This window comes from Pseudophryne corroboree, chromosome 7 (genome assembly GCF_028390025.1).
Source record: "Pseudophryne corroboree isolate aPseCor3 chromosome 7, aPseCor3.hap2, whole genome shotgun sequence".
NCBI lineage: Eukaryota > Metazoa > Chordata > Amphibia > Anura > Myobatrachidae > Pseudophryne > Pseudophryne corroboree.
The window spans coordinates 268,916,896-268,937,341 of NC_086450.1; the positions used below are offsets into that span (position 1 = coordinate 268,916,896).

The 20,446-nt window shown below is 47.0% G+C and overlaps 1 protein-coding gene across 7 annotated transcripts in view; it reads left to right on the forward strand.

Moving 5' to 3' along the window:
- Positions 1–20,446, forward strand: part of HECW2 (HECT, C2 and WW domain containing E3 ubiquitin protein ligase 2) — a 1,325,610-nt gene that overhangs the window by 1,024,564 nt on the left and 280,600 nt on the right. For all 7 annotated transcript variants that reach the window (XM_063934135.1, XM_063934134.1, XM_063934138.1 and 4 more), the window contains 2 exons: positions 532–682; positions 3,300–3,409. In XM_063934135.1, coding sequence (XP_063790205.1) covers positions 532–682; positions 3,300–3,409 — 261 coding nt within the window. The remainder of the gene's footprint in view (positions 1–531; positions 683–3,299; positions 3,410–20,446) is intronic.

The following is a 20,446-nucleotide window of genomic DNA, read 5'->3' on the forward strand; positions in this document are numbered from 1 at the left end:
GTATTTTTGGTGGTATTGACTAATTGTAGCAGAATACAAATTAGGAATAGCTGGTAGTAATATAATTACATGGCTGTAAATTTGGGAACATCCATAGATTTTCTCAACACCTATCGGAAATTATAGTAAAATGCTAGTTATTATCAATAATCAAAACAAGCTCCAACTAAAATACAAAAAAATCAAAGTTAACACTTACATTCTCATTTATACACTAGGAAGAACTACTAAGTACAGTTTTGGGATATACTGGCAATGGTGTTACATGAGTAGTATTAGGTTTGCGAAAGTTGGGGTTTGTCTTGTGTACAGTGGACAAAAAAACAACATAAGCAAAGCTATTATTTGATTGGTAGATTTGGTATTCCAGTCAAAAAAAGTTAAGGACACGTGTTGATAAAGTCTGGACAATAAACAATGAACTGCACACAATCACAGATTTGTTTTTGTTTTTTTAAGTCTGTGATTTTACTCAGAAGTGTTACATCTATTAATTTAATATTGAATTATTTTTTTTCTTCTAATTTATAGACTGGGAAGCACGAATTGACAGCCATGGTAGGATATTTTATGTTGATCACGTAAATCGTACAACAACATGGCAACGTCCTACAGCTCCTCCAGCTTCACAGATTCTGCAGAGATCAAACTCTATCCAGCAAATGGAGCAGCTTAATCGACGGTGAGAATATTTACATAGCAGTTTCAGTCCGTACACAAGAAATCCACCAGTTAGCACAGCCAAAGTCCAGATAACGGAGCCTGGTTATTACACAGATAATCCACAAGTTAGCACAGCTAAAGTCAGACGGTGTAGTCAATGGCAGCCAATAGTTTGTAGCGTGTCAAACAAGCAAGCAAGGTTCACACAGTCCCAGAACACAGAAGGTAATCACAAAGTGCCAGATTAATTCCAACATTCTGGTACTAGGGAGCATGCCCCATTGGGGGTAATTCAGAGTTGATTGCAGCAGCAAATTTGTTAGCAGTTGGGCAAAACCATGGCCCTCATTCCGAGTTGATCGCTCGCAAGGCGAATTTAGCAGAGTTGCTCAGGCTAAGCCTACGCCTACTGGGAGTGTATCTTAGCTTCTTAAAATTGCGACCGATGTATTCGCAATATTGCGATTACAAACTACTTAGCAGTTTCAGAGTAGCTTCAGACTTACTCGGCATCTGTGATCAGTTCAGTGCTTGTCGTTCCTGGTTTGACGTCATAAACACACCCAGCGTTCGCCCAGACACTCCCCCGTTTCTCCGGCCACTCCTGCGTTTTTTCCGGAAACGGTAGCGTTTTTATCCACACGCCCCGAAAACGCTGTGTTTCCGCCCAGTAACACCCATTTCCTGTCAATCACACTACGATCGCCGGAGCGAAGAAAAAGCCGTGAGTAAAAATACTATCTTCATTGTAAAATTACTTGGCGCAGTCGCAGTGCGATTATTGCGCATGCGTACTAAGCGGAATTTCACTGCGATGCGATGAAAATTACCGAGCAAACGACTCGGAATGAGGGCCCATGTGCACTGCAGGTGGGGCAGATGTAACATGTGCAGAGAGAGTTAGATTTGGGTGGGTTATTTTGTTTCTGTGCAGGGTAAATACTGGCTGCTTTATTTTTATACTGCAATTTAGATTTCAGTTTGAACACACCCCACCCAAATCTGACTCTCTCTGCAAATGTTATATCTGCCACACCTGCAGTGCACATGGTTTTGCCTAACTGCTAACAAATTTGCTGCTGCGATCAACTCTGAATTACCCCCATAATCTGGACAGCTGTTTCCTGCACATGTGTACACTGTAGATTTTAATACCATGACCTGAGATGGTGAGACCTATAATTTCGAGCCAACTTCATAAAATACAAGCCCCTGACATACAAAGGAGCATAGAGGCACAACAGAACATACTGCAGAATATAACACTAACTATTCACAATAGGAATTGCTGTCTGGAGCTATTTGCCATGCTCTAATAAAGCTTACCCTTTTCTTTGTATCTTTCTCCTGCAGTTTGGAGTGTGTGCGTGCCCAGTACAAACACCTCCTGTGATAAGCTGTAATGGAAGTTTTAATGTTGGAAAGTCGTCACTTATCAAATGCGTTGTCCTGTTAAGAATTCAATTTTAAATAGCTACATTAATGAATCTGTTCTCATATATAAATGCAAGTACAAGCATTAACATATGTTAATTAACATGGCAAAAATACAGACATTAATAAAAAGACCCCGTTGTGCAGTTTCAAACTACAGCATTATAATGTATAATTTTCCAAATGGAAACATTTGATGTGGAGAAATGAATAGACATTTTTTGATGTAACCTGTATTATCATTGCATAGAATGCTGTCAGCATTTTCCTGTAATTCTGTGCCAATGGCTTATCTTCTGTTTTCCTAAAAGATATGGATTTCTGTAACCTGATATTTGCATATAATGATTCCTTAAGGTTACAGGGGACAGGCATAAAACATTATATTATTATTCAGTGTCATGTGATATAACATAATGGGGTAGTATCTGGTTACTCACTTGCAACAGAGAACTAACAATTTTTCCATCTTATTTCACTTGCTTTTTGTAATAGAGTCTTTACATTGCAAGGCACTTGCTTAATCTAGTCGGTGTGTGGGCAGTTATAGTATGTCTGACTGTAGGAGGTTTCCAAAGGTATTTTATGCATCAGAGAACCTTATGAAAATTACATCCCCCTGGAGACATATGACTGTTGCAAAACAAAAATATTATTTTTTCTCTTATATAAAGTCTCATCACATAATAAAAAAATTACACAGTACTTAAGTTTTTCAAAACTATATACAGAAAACATATTGGAGGAGGTGAACCTCAAGCTGGGTCTTGGACATTGTGCTGTTAGTGGGAGAGTATTCCAGATATAGGAAGTGAGTGAAAAGGGCATCAGTAGCAGTAGAAGAGAAAGGTGCACAGGCAGTTCTGAGTGGACAAGGACTCTAGGTAGGAGCAGAATATTATGATGCTCTGCATGCAAGTAAAACATTTTAGATTATCTTATGATAAGACATGAAGTAGAAAAAGAACAGGAAAACTCAGGATATAGTTAATATCCCGGTGGTCGGGATCCCGGCAGTCAGAATACCTACGCCGGGATACCAACCGCCAAGAATGCTGACAAATTCAAAATTTACTAAGCTCACACCCTCCCTAAGATTGCATTGTTTTGCCGGATTTGTGCAGTTTATCCTCACTAAAGTGTATCCAAGTGATCTGTACTTAATAGGATCTGTCTTTGTATTGGAATAATTACAATAACAGGTATCAAAGCATCCGACGAACAATGACTAACGATCAGCCAGATGAGGTGGCAAATCCAGTTGAGGGAGCTGTGGCCGGGGAGGATGTTGATTATCATCATTCAACTGCAGGTTTGTCAAAGATTCATAAATCAGTGTTACAAATGATGCTACTCTTACAATAAGTATGGTACCATAACAGCAGTCACTGGGGCTGATCCAGAAGGAAATTACAGGGGGAGCACCATGATAGGGGAAGATGGGGGGGGGGGGTTCTTGTTGGTGTAGCTTAGCAACATGGGGCTTAGTCTCAAAGGGAATGCCGTATCAATGAGCCACGTCTTAGTTTATATCACACTTCCTCACCCACTTCCCAGGTCTTGCCAACCTTTGCCTCCTCAGTCCTCACCCACTCCCCTCAGCAGTCATAGCCAGGCTCTTCTTCACAGCCAGGCTTCTCTTCTGGCTTCTGAGTGACAGCCCTTTCTTTCACCTACTGGCACCTCTTCCCGCACACAGCACTTCTCATGCTCAGCTCCTCACCTTAATCTCAGACTGCTTTTCTGAAGACACGGAGAGAGGCAGTGAGTGATGCCAGGGGAGACAGCAGGTGCCACCAGGTGGAGTTAGTGTGTGACACAGAGGATGATGGGGGGATGCAGAGGCTGACAGGAGAGAGAGGTGATAGGGAGATGCAGTGGATGACAGGAGAGAGAGGTGACAGGGAGAGATAGTGGAAGATGGAGAGGCAATGGGTGACATGAAAGGGTGATGGAGAGAGGCAGTAGGCGACATAGAGAAGGTGACGGGGAGAAGCAGTAAGCGTCAGGGAGAGGGTGATGGGGACAGGCAGTGGGTGACAGGGAGAAGCAGAGGGTGACAGGAAAAGTATGATACCTTGGAAAAGCAGAGGGTTATAGGAGAGAGAGAGAGAGAGAGAGAAAGAGAGTGATGGGGAGATAGTGATGCCGGGGAGAGGCAGAGGGTAACAGGGAGAAATAGTGGGAGACAGAGAGGCAGTGGATGATGCAAGAAAGAGTCAGAGGGTGACAGGGAGAGGCAGTGTGTGACAGAGAAAGATAGTGGGTGATGCCAGGGAGAGGGTGACAGGCAGTGGGTGTGAGGGAGAGGGTGACAAGAAGAGAATGATGGGGAGGGAAAGGGTCACAGGGGAGGGAGAGGTTGACTGGGGAGGCAGAGGGTGACTGAAGAGGCAGTCTGGGTAAGGGTGACTGGTGCCTTTCACGGGCAGGAAGAATGAGCATTCTGGCGATGTTGCCCATAGCAGATTCTATCTATTATTTTCTAGAAGCAGCTAGATAAATGTTAAGTAGAATTTGATTGGTTGCTATGAGCAATGTCACCAGTTCTAAAAAAGTCCCACCTTATTAAATTTACCTCACATTTAGATGGCTCCTATCAGAACCTTTTAAGAATAGTGCCTATGGATTCGTGTTTCTTAAAGTGTTCTGATAGGAACCATCTAAATTAAATGTGAGTTAAATTTTCTAAGTGGGAGTTTTTTTTATAGAACTGGTGACATTGCTCATAGCAACCAATCAGATTCTACTTAACATTTATCTACCTGGATGTAAAGGACATTGCTGAAATTGCTCGGATTTTGCGTCCCACCACCTGTGATCTGGACCCTGCCTCAACCAAGCTTCTAATAGGTTGCATGGATATAATTGGTCCTGTCTTTGCAAAAATTGTTCAATGCTCTTTGCAGACAGGCATTTTTCCTGGACCTCTAAAGGAAGCAATTGTTAGACCTCTTCTTTAAAAACCTAATTTAGATCCCAACTGCATGATCAACTACAGACCGGTATCAAACCTTCCTTTTCTAGGAAAGGTTATTGAGAAAGTGGTTGCAAATCAACTGGAAACCCGCCTGACAACCCATGATGATATCTATGATCCATTCCAATCAGGATTCAGGAGAAGACATAGCACTGAAACAGCCATGGTGTGTGTGTTAAATGATCTTCTGATGGCAAGAGACAGAGGTGACTGTTCAATATTAATCCTTCTGGATCTCTCTGCAGCATTTGATACCGTGGACCATGGGCTTCTGAATGAGCGACTGATACATTTTTGTGGACTGGATGGCACAGTCCTAAGCTGGTTCAAATCATTTCTCACAGGCAGGTCACAGAGAGTATCGTCTGGAGTATACTCATCACCATCAGTGCCACTGCCATGTGGTGTCCCACAAGGTTCTATACTATCCCCAATGCTTTTTGCAATATACATGCTCCCGCCGGCTGAAATAATCAGGCGTCATGGGCTGGTCTACCACTGCTATGCAGATGATACACAACTGTACTTGTCCTGTGCTCTGGGCACTGATAACCCAATAGCAACCCTAAAAGGCTGTCTAGCTGAACTCCAGGAGTGGATGAGTGCCAGTTGGCTGTGACTGAACCCGGATAAAACAGAGGTCCTTATGATAGGACCGCAACATCAAAGGACAAGACTGCAGCATAGCCAACCAACTGGACTTACACTTGGGGATTCAAAATTACAAACCACTGATTGTGTGTGGAATCTTGGCGTTGTCCTGGATGGTGGGTTGACACTTAAACATCAGATATCAGCCACAATCAAATCCTCATTCTTTCACCTGAGGAACATAGCCAGAATCAAGCACTTAATTCCCTCAGATGATCTGCTAAAAGTCAACCATGCATTTGTATCATCTCAATTAGACCTCTACCTTGGTCTCCCAGCAAAATAATTGCACTGCTTACAGCTGGTGCAAAACACAGCTGCCAGGCTGTTAACCGACAAGCCCTGTTCTAGCCACATAACACCCATACTCTACTCCCTTCACTGGCTGCCTGTAAGATGGCGAATCATCTTCAGATTGGCTTACTGAGTTTCAAAGCACTACATGACCAGGGCCCAAGGTACCTGAAGCAGCTTCTGACCCCATACTGCCCCACTCGATTACTGCGATATGTAGATGGAGGACTTTTAGCAGTACCTATAATCTCCCGTAATTCATCTGGGGGTCGAGCTTTTAGTCATGCGGCTCCAACTCTATGGAACTCACTTCCCCGCACAGTGCGAGAGGCCCCAACTATAGAATCCTTCAAAAGTAAACTCAAGACTTTCCTGTTTACGCAAGCATTTCCATAATGTCCCTTTTAGTATCTCCATGCTTCTGTATTTTATGAAAAGCTGTTCTGTACTTTTACTTTCTGTACTATATTATGCTATGTATCTGTTAAGCGCCTTGAGTCCTATTGGAGAAAGAGTGCTATATAAATAAAATTATTATTACTACCTGCTTCTAGAAAATAATAGATAGAATCTTCTATGGGCAAAATCGCCAATTTTGAACAAACTCCCACCTTAGTAAATTTACCCCATAGATACCTTGCGTTTGAGCCGCAGTTATTGAACTGTGATGGCGTTCGCACCAAGGTATTCGTCGCAAAGTGAGTGACAGGTAGACAGCATTTGGCGGTGGGAAAGGGGAGTGTTTAAAAAACGCTGGAGTGCCATGGACGTTAAAACGTCATTTTTTGGGCGTACATAAATTAGCAGTTGCGATTTTACTTGCAACTGGAGAGCCTTCTGCATCCCAGGAGAGCTGCTCAGCCTGCGCAACTTCAGAGGTACTCAGAATCTGTGATATGACCTGATTTGCATTGATGGTCCCAATGTATCAGCAGTTGTACAGCGTCGGACGGAAAAGATGCGACAGCAGTAGGCATCCCTATGCTTAGGCTTAGATTCCATATTAGCATATAGTGTTACAATTGCGAACGGCAAAAGATAGCAACAGCAATCGCAAGAACAACCACATCTGAATTAGGCCCACTGTTCATGCATACATTTTTACACTGTAAATATGTATAATATATTTAAATACAGTCAGACCCGAGTCCTGCTTGGCTGGCTGTTGATTCTGCCTGGTCCTGCGGAATACTCCTCTCTTCCTTACTTGGTACTGGTCTGCACATGCATGTGAAAATATGTTATTATGTCACTTCACAATGGACTTACAGTGACTTTATGTAGCGCAGGAGGAATACCCAGGCTTTAAGTGAGTTTGGCCACCATTTCTTATGTCCATTTACTTAAAAAAACAAACACTTCCTGTTCCCCAGCAGCTTCCCCTATTCCTCTTTTTTAGTGCAAAATGTGTTAATTGAAAAAACAATGGCCCTCATTCCGAGTCGTTCGCTCGGTATTTTTCATCGCATCGCAGTGAAATTCCGCATAGTGCGCATGCGCAATATTCGCACTGCGACTGCGCCAAGTATCTTTGCTATGAAGATAGTATTTTTACTCACGGCTTTTTCCTCGCTCCGGCGATCGTAATGTGATTGACAGGAAATGGGTGTTACTGGGCGGAAACACGGCGTTTTATGGGCGTGTGGCTGAAAACGCTACCGTTTCCGGAAAAAACGCAGGAGTGGCCGGAGAAACGGGGGAGTGTCTGGGCGAACGCTGGGAGTGTTTGTGACGTCAAACCAGGAACGACAAGCACTGAACTGATCGCACAGGCAGAGTAAGTGTGGAGCTACTCTAAAACTGCTAAGTAGTTTGTGATCGCAATATTGCGAATACATCGGTCGCAATTTTAAGATGCTAAGATACACTCCCAGTAGGCGGCGGCTTAGCGTGTGTAACTCTGCTAAATTCGCCTTGCGACCGATCAACTCGGAATGAGGGCCCATAGCAATAACAAACGGTTAACATACAGACAATCGTAATAGAAAGTAGTGTCGTAATACAGCTGCAGGCCTGTCTAGCTCCCATGGCCAATAACAGAAGAGCATGTATTCAATGTTATATAACAGCTCAAACACATAGATAGGTATAGTTTGATAGTCAAACATGTCTTGTTAACCTTATTAGCCCAAAGCAAAAAACAAGATAAAGAAGAAGAGGAAAGAAAAGATACGGAGAGAAGCAGAGGAGAAGAAGAAAGGGGAAAGGATAAGAACAAGCATCAGAATCAGAATCACCTGGTCCAAAGTGCGAGTCTCTTGCTTACTACATAACGGGAAGCAGTACATTGAGGTGGGGAAGCATCTAAGAGGACGTGGGAGAACTGTAGGCGAGGATGGACCTAAAGGTTGGGGAATCTTTGAAAAGTAGCCATCGAGCCCACGTATCCCTGAAGGATGAATAGCCCCCATCAGCGGATGTCATTATATCATCCAAGTCCATATAAAGATCTACTCTATTCAACCAATCTCTAACAGTTGGAGCGGAGGAGGATCGCCAACGGACAGGAATCACCGCTTTGGCGGCATTGTTAAGATGGCATAAAAGGGAATGTTTATAGCTCGAGATGGGTTTGGACGAGTAATGAAACAGCCAAAACAGGGGATCTGTCGGTACCGCTTCTCCCGTAATTTCAGCAGAAAGTGAAAGTATCTCCTTCCAGTAGGGCTGGAGTAAGGAGCACGACCACCATATATGGAGCGGGTTCCCTGGGTCAGAAGAGCAGCGCCAACAGGTATCAGGGAGTCCAAGACCCATTTTAGAAAGAATGTCAGGGCATCTATACCACCGATAAATCAATTTGTACTGGGTCTCTACTACCAGTGTACTAGGGGAGCAAGCATGAGCCAGTTTGAATATTTTCTCCCAAACGTCTTCTCCGAGCTCCCGGCCGAGATTTTTGTCCCACGCCTCAGTAAAGGATGGGAGAGCTGAGCTGGAGTCTGTCAATAGAAGGTTGTATATCAAGGATATAGAGTGAAGCGGGGGTGACGGGCTGTCGCAGAGGCGTTCAAACGGCGTGAGGGTTGGGGGCCTCCCTCCAGGATAGCCCTGGGATACCAAAAAATGGCGAACTTGCAGATAGCGCCAAAAATCTCTGGGCGGTAAATGCCATTTCTCTTGTAAATCCGAAAAGGAGACAACCCCACTCCCATCCATCAGCTGCCCGACCCTGCAGAGTCCTAAATCAAACCAATGCTGGAAGGCCTGCGCATCCATACCAGGGAGAAATCGTTCATTAAATAAAAAGGACATGTAAGAGGAAGTCGGCGAGGAAACAGAGGGGGATTTTCTAATCACCTTCCAACACGCCAAAGTGGGGCCTACAGTGGGATGGGAAATGGCAGGGAGGGTGTGCAACCACGGAGCGTCGGCAATAGGTTAGGGGAGCGCCTGGCTCTCAATCTGCACCCATTGTTTCGATGGTACAGCTCTAGACCACCCAAGAATCCTTTGGAGGTGGCAGGCTCGGTAGTGGCCTTGTATGTCTGGCAGGCGAAGGCCACCTTTGTCTCTCTGCCTAACCATCATGGAAAATTTCAAGCGGGGTCTCTTGCCTCCCCAGATGAATTCTCTAAATAGCAGTTGGACCTCCCTAAACCAAGTTGAAGGAATTTTGATCGGTAGGGTCTGCAATAGATATAAGATTTTAGGGAGGGAATTCATCTTGAGAATACCCAGTCTGCCTAGCCAAGAGAAAGACTTGGAAGTCCAGGACTGGAGGTCTGCACGAAGTTTAGTTAGGAGAGGGGTAAAGTTGGAATCGAAAAGACGTGAAAGATCCCTGGTAATGGTAGTCCCTAAGTATTTCAATTGAGAGGTGTGCCAGGTGAAGGGAAGTGCCGCTTTAAGTCCAGATACCATGGTAGGCGGGGCAGTAAGATTCAGGGCCACTGATTTTGAGTAATTTATTTTAAAATTAGAGAGCTCACTAAAGAGCTTAAACTCGACCATTAGATTAGGTAAGGAAACTGTAGGGTTCGTGATTGTAGCCAGTAAATCGTCGGCGAAGAGGGCAAGTTTATAGTCAGTGTCCCGAAGACTGATCCCAGAAATATTTGGATTTAGCCTAATCGCCCTAGCTCGGGCCTCCATACAGAGAATAAAAATCATGGGGGACAGGGGACAGCCTTGCCTAGTCCCATTATTAATATCGAACGATCCGGACAAGGAACCGTTAATCACGATTCTGGCCGAAGGGGAGGTGTAAAGGGCCAGGACGCGATGTAAGCAGGTCGGACCCAGTACCATGTGTCTCAACACCCCAGCCATAAAACCCCAGTCAATTCTGTCGAACGCTTTTTTAGCGTCAGTGGATAGTAGGATCGCCGGTGAGTCTTTTGAGGAGACGTAGTGTATAAGAGCAATGATCTTAGACGTATTGTCCTTCGCCTCTCGACCAGGGACAAACCCCATTTGGTCATGGTCATTGTGTATAAGGGAGGGTAGGAGGGACCTGAGCCTATTAGCAAGGAGTTTGGCGAAGAGTTTAACGTCAACATTGAGAAGGGATATGTAGCTGGGGCACAGGGAGGGGTCTTTGCCTTCCTTAGGGATGACTGTGATGTGGGCTTCAAGAGATTGCCTAGAAAAAGGGTTAGCATCGGAGACTGTGTTGCACGCGTCCAAGAGGAGAGGGGACAATTTATCCTTAAAGGCTTTATAGTAATTGATGGTAAAACCGTCAGGGCCAGGACTCTTTCCAGAAGGAGTGGATTTAATAGCATCATCGAGTTCTTGGGAAGTAAAGGGCCTTTCCAACTCCTCCCCGGCATCCTCTGAGAGTTTAGGGAAGCCAATCTTTGTAAGGTAAGCGTCCACGTCGCGTGACCTACCGCTAGCCGAATCGGGAGAGGGGAGATTGTATAGGGAGGTGTAGTACGAACAGAATGTCTCCGCAATTTTATCCGTGTTGTGGAGAGAACGGCCATGTGCGTCCTTTATGGAGGGGATAAACGAGAGCACCCTCTGAGTACGTAAAGCCCTGGCAAGCATTTTGCCCGGCTTGTTGCCCCATCTGTAATACCGATTGCGACACTTCCGAAAGGAAAGTTTCACTTTATCCAACAGTAATTTATTCAGGGACGAACGGGCAGCGACCAGATCTACATAAGTGTCAGGGGAGAGAGGCCTTATGGGCGGTTTCCCTCAATTTGGCCCAAACATTGTTTCTTTAGATAGGAGCCCAATTGAATGCACTTTCCCCGGATTACATATTTATGAGCCTCCCAAATCGTCAAGTCAGAGACATCAGGGGAGACGTTACAGTCAATATACATATTAATGGCATCCTCAAGTTGGGCTTTACAGTACGGGTCGTGCAATAGAGACTCGTTAAAGCGACACGAGCGTAGCTGGGCAGGAGAGGGTCCGATGACAATGTCCAGTCTGCCTGGAGCGTGATCGGACCATGTTGTCTGGCCTATAGAGGCATCGCAGACCAGGGGTAGGTGTCTGTGGTCAAGAAGAATATAATCTAGTCTAGAGTATGAACGATGAGGAACTGAATAATATGTGTAATCCCGGTCAGACGGGTGAAATATGCGCCAGACGTCGGACAGCTGATGGAGGTGGAGGAGGCGTCTCACTCTCCTGGACGAGCGGTGATGCACCAACGGGGGCTTGGAGGAGGTGTCTAGGGTGTGGTCGAGGGCCCAGTTGAAGTCTCCCCCCACAATCAGGATCCCCTGTTTCAGCGTGTCAACTCTGTCCATAATAGTCTCGAGGAAGGCAGGTTGACCTTGGTTGGGAGCATATATGTTAACAATTGTAAAAGTCGTATTAAAAATAGAGCATATAGGTAAAAGGCATCTCCCCTCCTCCAACCTGTGGACCACCACATTGGTGATGGGTAAATGTTAAGCAAAAAGGATGGCCACACCTTTAGATTTAGATTGGGAATAATTACAATAATACGAGGTAGGAAAGAACCTATTCCTAATATGGGGTGCAGAGGGGGAGTGTCGGAAATGGGTCTCCTGCACAAGGACAATATCAGCCCTCTCCGCATGAAATGAACGGAGAGCACCGGTCCTCTTCTCAAGGATGTTTAAATCCCTGGCGTTTATGGAAAGTATCCTAAGTGTAGAAGCCATATGTCGGGGTGGTAAAGGACCTCAAAGATCGCAAACTGTGGACCAGGTGAAGAGAGGAAGAAAGGGAGGGATATTACGAAGGAGAGAAGAGACGATATAGGAGTATACAAGAAAGAAAGAAAGCGACATACCAGAGTAGGTCGAACAGTAAGATACCGCAGCCGGTCAGGAAAGGGACCGTAAGGGTGCCCCTGTCTCGGGAAAGCCATAGCGGTAGGGGGTACATTAGGGGGCCGCAGACCCGCCATCCTAAAAACAATAATTTCAAGTGAAACATAAGTAATGAAAATAACCGGTGTTGGTTGAGCAATGTAGGAACAGCAACATGAATAATAACAATAGTAATACTAATAATAATAACGGTAATAATGGTAAAGATCCTTTCAGGGCAGAAAGAAAAAAAAAAGGGGGGGGGGGGTTCAAGGGGCATAAATGAGGGCCATAACTGCGTTAAGTAAACGCGCCTGACAATTACCCACAAGTGCCCGCCTATCATGGGGCCAGTTGGGTGACCTAGGCCTATCGCCCAGGGTCACCTTATATACACTAGTGGCCGCACTTTAACTAGGGCCTAATGCCCTCTACATGGGGACAGGCCTAATCCATGGGATTAGCCACGGGCCTATTGCCCGCCTACTGCGTCACAGGCCGGTAGTCTGACTGTGCCCACGAGCCTAATGCCCGATCCCTGATGGTCTAGGGAGGAGGGGTGGGTGACAGGCGCCCTCACCGAGGACCTACCTGTACCGGTGGTAGAGGCACAAGGGGGGAGCTTCGTTAGCTCTTTCTCTTTCCACCCCTGGTGTCCTCTCCGGTCCTCAGCTTCACTCTTCTGCCGTTTGGCCCGTCTTCTGTGTGTCCAGCCGCCGCTGGACATCTTCTCCGCTGATGCCCGTGTCTTCAGGCCTCTTCTGCGGCCTCAGGAACAGCTTACGCGGCATCTTCTGTCTTCTGGCGCTGGCCATCCTATTCCGGCGCTCCCCGGCGGCGTTCTCTTCTCTCCAGGTCCCGTCTGCCTTCACTCGCTGGGGGCGGGCTCTATGACGCGGCGAGCGCTGATTGGCTCATCGCGGCCGCACCGTGTTTGCCCACTGCGCGCCGGATTTGAAATGCCGAGGCCGACGCTTCTCATTGGCTGCCAAATTGGTGCCAAGTTTAAAGCGCCGATCCGCTGCCCGTCGCCGCTGAACGACCAGTGCTGGGAACCAATAGATGGTCCCGGCTCTGGACACCCGCCACTGCCGCTCTACAGACACACTGCCCCAGCACTGATGGCCACTTTGTCTCTCAGGGGACACAGATCCTCTGCAAGCTACCGCTCGCCCAGCGCTTGGAGTGGGCATGCTGTCCCGGCGCCGGAACATACTGTATTTCTACAAATAAAATAAATAATCTCCTAAATGACAGGAAGGGGGGGGCATGTACCTTTATGCCTCCTCCCCCTCCCGAATCTGCTTATGCTCTTTATAAGGTGCGTAACCAGAGCTTTGTGAGCCCCATAGCATCATACTGAATGATCCCCTGACCCAACTATTCTTGAGAACTATTCTATATGTGCTTCTTAAAAAGTGGGAAGCACATGTAAAAACCGTTGTAATTCCTACACCGTTCACCTGATTTGGATGTAAATACCCTCAAATTAAAGCGGAAAGTCTGCAGTTAAAGCCCATGTTGTTTGTTTCATTTCAAATCCATTGTGGTGGTGTATAGAGCCCAAAATATGAGAATTGTGCTGATGTCCCAATATTTACTGACTATACATACATTCACGCACCCACATAATCATACACATACATACATTACGGATATACAGTCACATTCATAGATACAGTATATACATTGACTCATATCTGCACATACCCCCCAGCTGTCCCGATTCCACTGTCCCGCGGGTCGCAGTGTCCTGTGGAGTGGGGGGGGGGGGGTCAAGTTGGGAGAGACTGTGATCATCGCTGCTCAGCTTTGCAAAGCAGCCGGTGATCACTGAATCGATACCGTGCGCATGCTCACGCATCTAACAGTGCGAGAAGGTGAGCCGGGGGGCTTCCTAGATGCTCGGAGAGCGCTGGGCACGCCCCCAAAATGACGAAAACGGGGTTATGTGGCAAAGCCCCTCCCCTCTTCCAGATGCCCTGCCCTGCCCCAGTTGTTAGGGTCTCCTGCTCTGTGCTGCCACGTCGTCATGGCAACCGGGAGACAAGTGCTAGCGGAGTAACCTGAGCGTAGCTGATACTCCGGTTCGGGTCTTTTGCTGTGCAGTGGTTACAGGCTCTGTGCACAGCAGGGGATCCGGTGCTGGTTTTTGTGCTCACAGTCTGTGAGGTCTGAGTGGGGCGTGGACAGCACCTGCTATATATACCCTCTTCTCAGGTTAGGCAGATGCTGCTGAATCTTTGTTGGTTAGTCAGTTCCTGAAAGCTAGCTAGTACTGTGTAAACTTTGTATTTGTTTGTTGCTTACTGCAAATAGGCCTTGGGATTTGGTATTACACTCTGCCAATCCAGACCTAGCAGTAAGACTGGAGTCAGTCGTTTAACCTGCTGGGGTTCTTTTGCTACTCTGTGAACCTAGCAAGTTTGCGGCTGTATTCTCAGACTTGCCTGCCAAAATCCTTTCTCACTGTGCAAGGTGTTCAGGTGTCAGTTTAGTGGCAGTAAGCTGAACCAGTGAGGACTAGGATTGTGGAGACTCTCCTTGTGTCTATTATTCCATCTCTGACCAAGGAGTTTACTGCCACACCCGTTGGTAACCCTTTAGGGTTTTGCTGTTGCCCTTAGCAACAGCATTTTGGGTTCTCTACGTATTAAATCACTACATCTTGCTTCTTTCCATCTGAGCATTCCTAATATTAGGGAGACACCCAGTTTCTTAGCCTTTGGGCTTCTCTGTTCACTTTGTGTTTATTTTGTTACCCTATCACCTTCTATGTATGTAATGTCATATTCCCCAGTCTGTCTGTGAGTTCATTTGTTTTGCATCCCTCTCCGTTCAGACACCAGTACATTCCTGCTGGCACTAGTGTGCATAACATATTCAGCAGCCCAATACTCCTGTTGAAATTTTGTGGGAATATGGAGCATACACCTCAAAATACTTTGCAACAGGTGGTCGATCAGGTGCAGGTCCTGACTCGACAATTTAATGATTTGTCCATTAAAATGCACACCTCGCAGGCCGCTGGCAGAGCTCCCGCAGCAGCAGTGCCTTCAGGGGTTAAGGAGCCGAAAGTAAATCTCCCGGATCGTTTTTCTGGAGATCGCTCGCAGTTCTTTTGTTTCAAGGAGAGCTGCAAGCTATATTTCCAGCTTAGGCCTCAGTCTTCTGGGTCGGAGATTCAGCGGGTGGGCATAGTGATTTCCTTGCTACAAGGAGACCCACAGGTCTGGGCATATGGGTTGTAGCCTGACTGTCCGTCGCTTAAAAGTGTTGATGCTTTTTTTACGGCACTGGGTATGTTGTATGATGACCCTGACAAGACGGCCTCAGCCGAGGCTCAGATTTCGATCCTTAAGCAAGGGCGAAGGCCAGTTGAGGTTTATTGTACGGAGTTTCGGAGGTTGGCCCATGATACCCAGTGGAATGACCCAGCCCTGAGACACCAGTACCGAAGAGGTCTTTCTAACCAGTTAAAAGACCAACTGGTACAATATCCCTTGCCTGATAGCTTGGATCAGCTCATGCAGTTATCCATTCGGGTGGATAGACGGCTGAGAGAGCGCAGGCTTGAAAGGGAGACCGAGGTTTCCTTCTTTCCCAAGGGAACCTCAGACTCTAAGGAATTTTCCGAGGAGCCTATGCAGATTGGGGCTACCCGCCTCTCCTCGCGTGAAAAGACGCGGAGGAGACAGCAGGGGTTATGTTTGTACTATGGGAATAAAGGTCATGTGGTAGTATCATGCCCAGAAAAGCCGGAAAACTTCAGGGCCTCAGAGTGATGGGAAATATCCTGTCAGGCCAGAAGTCAGAATTTCCCAAGAAGACTTTTATCATTCCGGTGACCTTGAAGATCCTCGGTCAAACTGTCAAGACTGAGGCCTTTGTGGACAGTGGGGCCGACGGGGTTTTTATGGACCGCCAATTCGCCCTCTGTTCCCTTAGTACCCTTGGCATCGGAAATTGAGATTTGTGGGTTAAACGGGGAACCATTATCCCAGGGTAAAATTACCTCTTGCACTAGCCAGATTTCTTTGTTTATTGGAGCCACACACTCTGAAAAATTGTCCTTTTATGTGACTGTCTGTACTTTTGCCCCATTGGTGTTGGGGTTACCCTGGTTAAGGGCCCACAATCCTCAATTTGACTGGGTCTCTGGGGAGATTCTTAGTTGGGGTACTGATTGTTTCAGGAGTTGCTTGAGCCTTCCAGTCAGGCTTTCGCAGCTAAGTTTGCCAGGATTGCCAGGATGTTATGCAGATTTTGCGGACGTGTTCTCCAAAAGAGTTGCAGAGGTACTACCTTCCCATCGCCCCTATGACTGTGCCATTGATTTGTTGCCGAATGCTAAGCTTCCCAAGAGCAGGTTGTACTCCCTGTCACGTCCTGAGACTCAGGCTATGGCAGAGTACATTCAGGAGAACTTGGCTAAGGGATTTATCAGACCTTCAGTCTCCAGTTGGGTCGGGGTTCTTCTTCGTGGGTAAAAAGGACGGTTCGTTGCGACCCTGCATCGACTTCAGGGAATTGAACCGTATCACGATTAAAAACTCATACCCACTGCCTCTCATTTCGGTCTTGTTTGACCAGCTTCGTACTGCCACCATTTTTTCTAAGATTGACCTACGCGGTGCGTACAATCTAATCCGAATAAGAGAGGGGGATGAATGGAAGACTGCCTTTAATACCCACTCAGGGCATTATGAATATTTGGTGATGCCTTTTGGGCTCTGTAATGCCCCGGCAGTCTTCCAGGACTTCATGAACGATGTGCTCAGGGAATATTTGGATAGATTCTTAGTTGTATACTTAGATGACATCCTGATCTTCTCCCATTCCCTGGAGGAACATCGGAAGCATGTACGCTTAGTCCTCCAGAAACTCAGAGACCACCGGCTTGGGGCGAAGCTGGAGAAGTGCGAATTTGAAGTTCAGCAAATCGCATTTCTAGGATATATTATCTCCCCAGAAGGTTTCCAAATGGAGGCTTCCAAGGTACAGGCAGTCCTGGATTGGGTGCAGCCCACTAGTTTGAAGGCGCTTCAGCGTTTTCTGGGCTTTGCAAATTTTTATAGACGATTTATCGCTGGATTTTCGTCTATAGTGGCGCCCTTGGTGGCACTCACTAAGAAAGGGGCGGATGTTGCTCACTGGTCTTGTGAGGCCAAAGCGGCTTTTGCCCATCTCAAAAGGGCATTTGTCTCGGCCAAGGTGCTGCGACACCCAGATCCAGAGCGTCCTTTTGTGGTGGAGGTGGATGCCTCTGAGATGGGTATTGGGGCAGTGCTCTCTCAGATGGGGGTGTCTGATAATCGCCTTCATCCCTGTGCTTACTTTTCCCGTAAATTTTCGCCTGCCGAGATGAATTATGACGTGGGTAACCGGGAATTGTTGGCTATTAAGGATGCACTCGAGGAGTGGAGACACTGGCTTGAGGGGGCTAAGTTTGTGGTCTCAATTCTCACTGACCATAAGAATTTGGCATATTTAGAGTCAGGGAAGCGCCTCAATGCCAGGCAGGCACGATGGGCTTTGTTTTTTGCTCGCTTTAATTTTTTGATAACATATCGCCCTGGGTCAAAAAACATCAAGGCTGATGCGCTCTCGCTGAGTTTTGCTCCAATCCAGGAGACCACCGAGGAGCCATTGCCCATTGTGTCCCCATCATGTATTAAAGTGGGCATTACCCAGGACCTCTTGTCATTAGTCCTTAGAGCACAGGAGCAGGCTCCTCCAGACCTTCCGGTAGGTCTTTTGTTTGTGCCTCCTAGGTTAAGACAGCGAGTGTTCCTGGAATTCCATGCCAAGAAGTCGGCAGGTCACCCGGGTATTGCCAGAACTCGGGAGTTGCTATCTAGGGCGGTGTGGTGGCCCTCGGTGGCTAGGGATGTGGATCAGTGGGTTTGGGCATGTGACATCTGTGCCCGAAATAAGACTCCTAGAGGGGTTCCTGTTGGCCCATTACATCCACTCTCTATTCCATCTAAGCCATGGACCCACATTTCAATGGATTTTGTGGTGGACTTGCCCAAATCCTCGGGGATGACAGCCATCTGGGTTGTCGTTGACAGGTTTTCGAAGATGGCGCACTTCGTTCCATTGGTTGGGCTGCCATCGGCCAGACGCCTGTCTGAATTATTTATGCTGCATGTTGTGCGCCTCCACGGGTTGCCACTTGATGTGGTCTCTGACCGCGGATCCCAGTTTGTGGCCAAATTCTGGAGGGCATTTTGTTCCGATCTCCAGATTTCTGTCAGCTTGTCGTCAGGCTACCATCCGCAGTCTAATGGGCAGACTGAAAGGGTGAACCAGTCCTTGGAGCAGTTCCTCAGGTGTTATGTCTCCAAGTGTCAGACTGACTGGGTTGCTCATCTGTCCATGGCGGAGTTTGCCTATAACAACGCGGCTCACTCTGCTACAGGGATCTCTCCCTTCCTTTGTGTGTATGGGCATCATCCTAAGGCCAATTCTTTTGACCCCCTGGACTCCACGCCTGGTGGTTCCTCTGTGGTTTCGGTCCTTAGAGGTATTTGGAGGAAAGTGAAGAAAGCCCTTGTGTCTGTGTCATTAGTGACCAAAAGGGTTTTTGATAAGCGGAAAAGACCCTGCAGCTTCAAATTAGGAGACTTCGTCTGGTTGTCTACCAAGAATTTGAAGTTGAGACAGCCATCTCATAAGTTAGACCCCCGGTTCATCGGTCCTTATAAGATCACTAGGGTTATCAATCCGGTGGCATTTCAGTTAGATCTACCCCGTTCTTTGGGTATCAATAAAACATTTAATTGTTCCCTTTTAAAATGGGCGATTAGTAATCCTTCTTCCAGTGGAAGACCTTCCCCTCTTCTGATACGTGGCCAGAGGGAGTTTGTTGTTGAAAGGATTCTTGACTCCAAGATGGTTCGGGGTCGGCTGTCATTTTTGGTGCACTGGAAGGGGTATGGCCCGGAGGAGCGGTCGTGTGTGCGCAGTTGTGATCTTCATGCCCCCAGACTGTTACGCTCTTTCTTCTCGCAGTTCCCCGATAAACCCGGTGGTAGGGGTTCTTTGACCCCTCGTCAGAGGGGGGGTACTGTTAGGGTCTCCTGCTCTGTGCTGCCACGTCGTCATGGCAACCGGGAGACAAGTGCTAGCGGAGTAACCTGAGCGTAGCTGATACTCCGGTTCGGGTCTTTTGCTGTGCAGTGGTTACAGGCTCTGTGCACGGCAGGGGATCCGGTGCTGGTTTTTGTGCTCACAGTCTGTGAGGTCTGAGTGGGGCGTGGACAGCACCTGCTATATAAACCCTCTTCTCAGGTTAGGCAGATGCTGCTGAATCTTTGTTGGTTAGTCAGTTCCTGAAAGCTAGCTAGTACTGTGTAAACTTTGTATTTGTTTGTTGCTTACTGCAAATAGGCCTTGGGATTTGGTATTACACTCTGCCAATCCAGACCTAGCAGTAAGACTGGAGTCAGTCGTTTAACCTGCTGGGGTTCTTTTGCGGCTGTATTCTCAGACTTGCCTGCCAAAATCCTTTCTCACTGTGCAAGGTGTTCAGGTGTCAGTTTAGTGGCAGTAAGCTGAACCAGTGCACTGCAAGTGAGGACTAGGATTGTGGAGACTCTCCTTGTGTCTATTATTCCATCTCTGACCAAGGAGTTTACTGCCACACCCGTTGGTAACCCTTTAGGGTTTTGCTGTTGCCCTTAGCAACAGCATTTCGGGTTCTCTACGTATTAAATCACAACATCTCGCTTCTTTCCATCTGAGCATTCCTAATACTAGGGAGACACCCAGTTTCTTAGCCTTTGGGCTTCTCTGTTCACTTTGTGTTTATTTTGTTACCCTATCACCTTCTATGTATGTAATGTCATATTCCCCAGTCTGTCTGTGAGTTCATTTGTTTTGCATCCCTCTCCGTTCAGACACCAGTACATTCCTGCTGGCACTAGTGTGCATAACACCAGTCCCCTTTTTGGCCGCAGGCGTGCCAAGGTATGTATACATACCCAGCGGTGTCGAGAGAGGGGGGGGGGGGGGGTACATATTACTCAGGCATGCCAGGGGGCCCTGGCCAGAGCACATCAAATGCCATTTTGTTGGTGGGATAATTCCCCCCCCCCCCCCCCCCCCGCTATTTTAAATCAGTGGGCGGGCATGTGAGCGGTGGGTCGGACTGCCGGGAGGGGGGATGTATGTG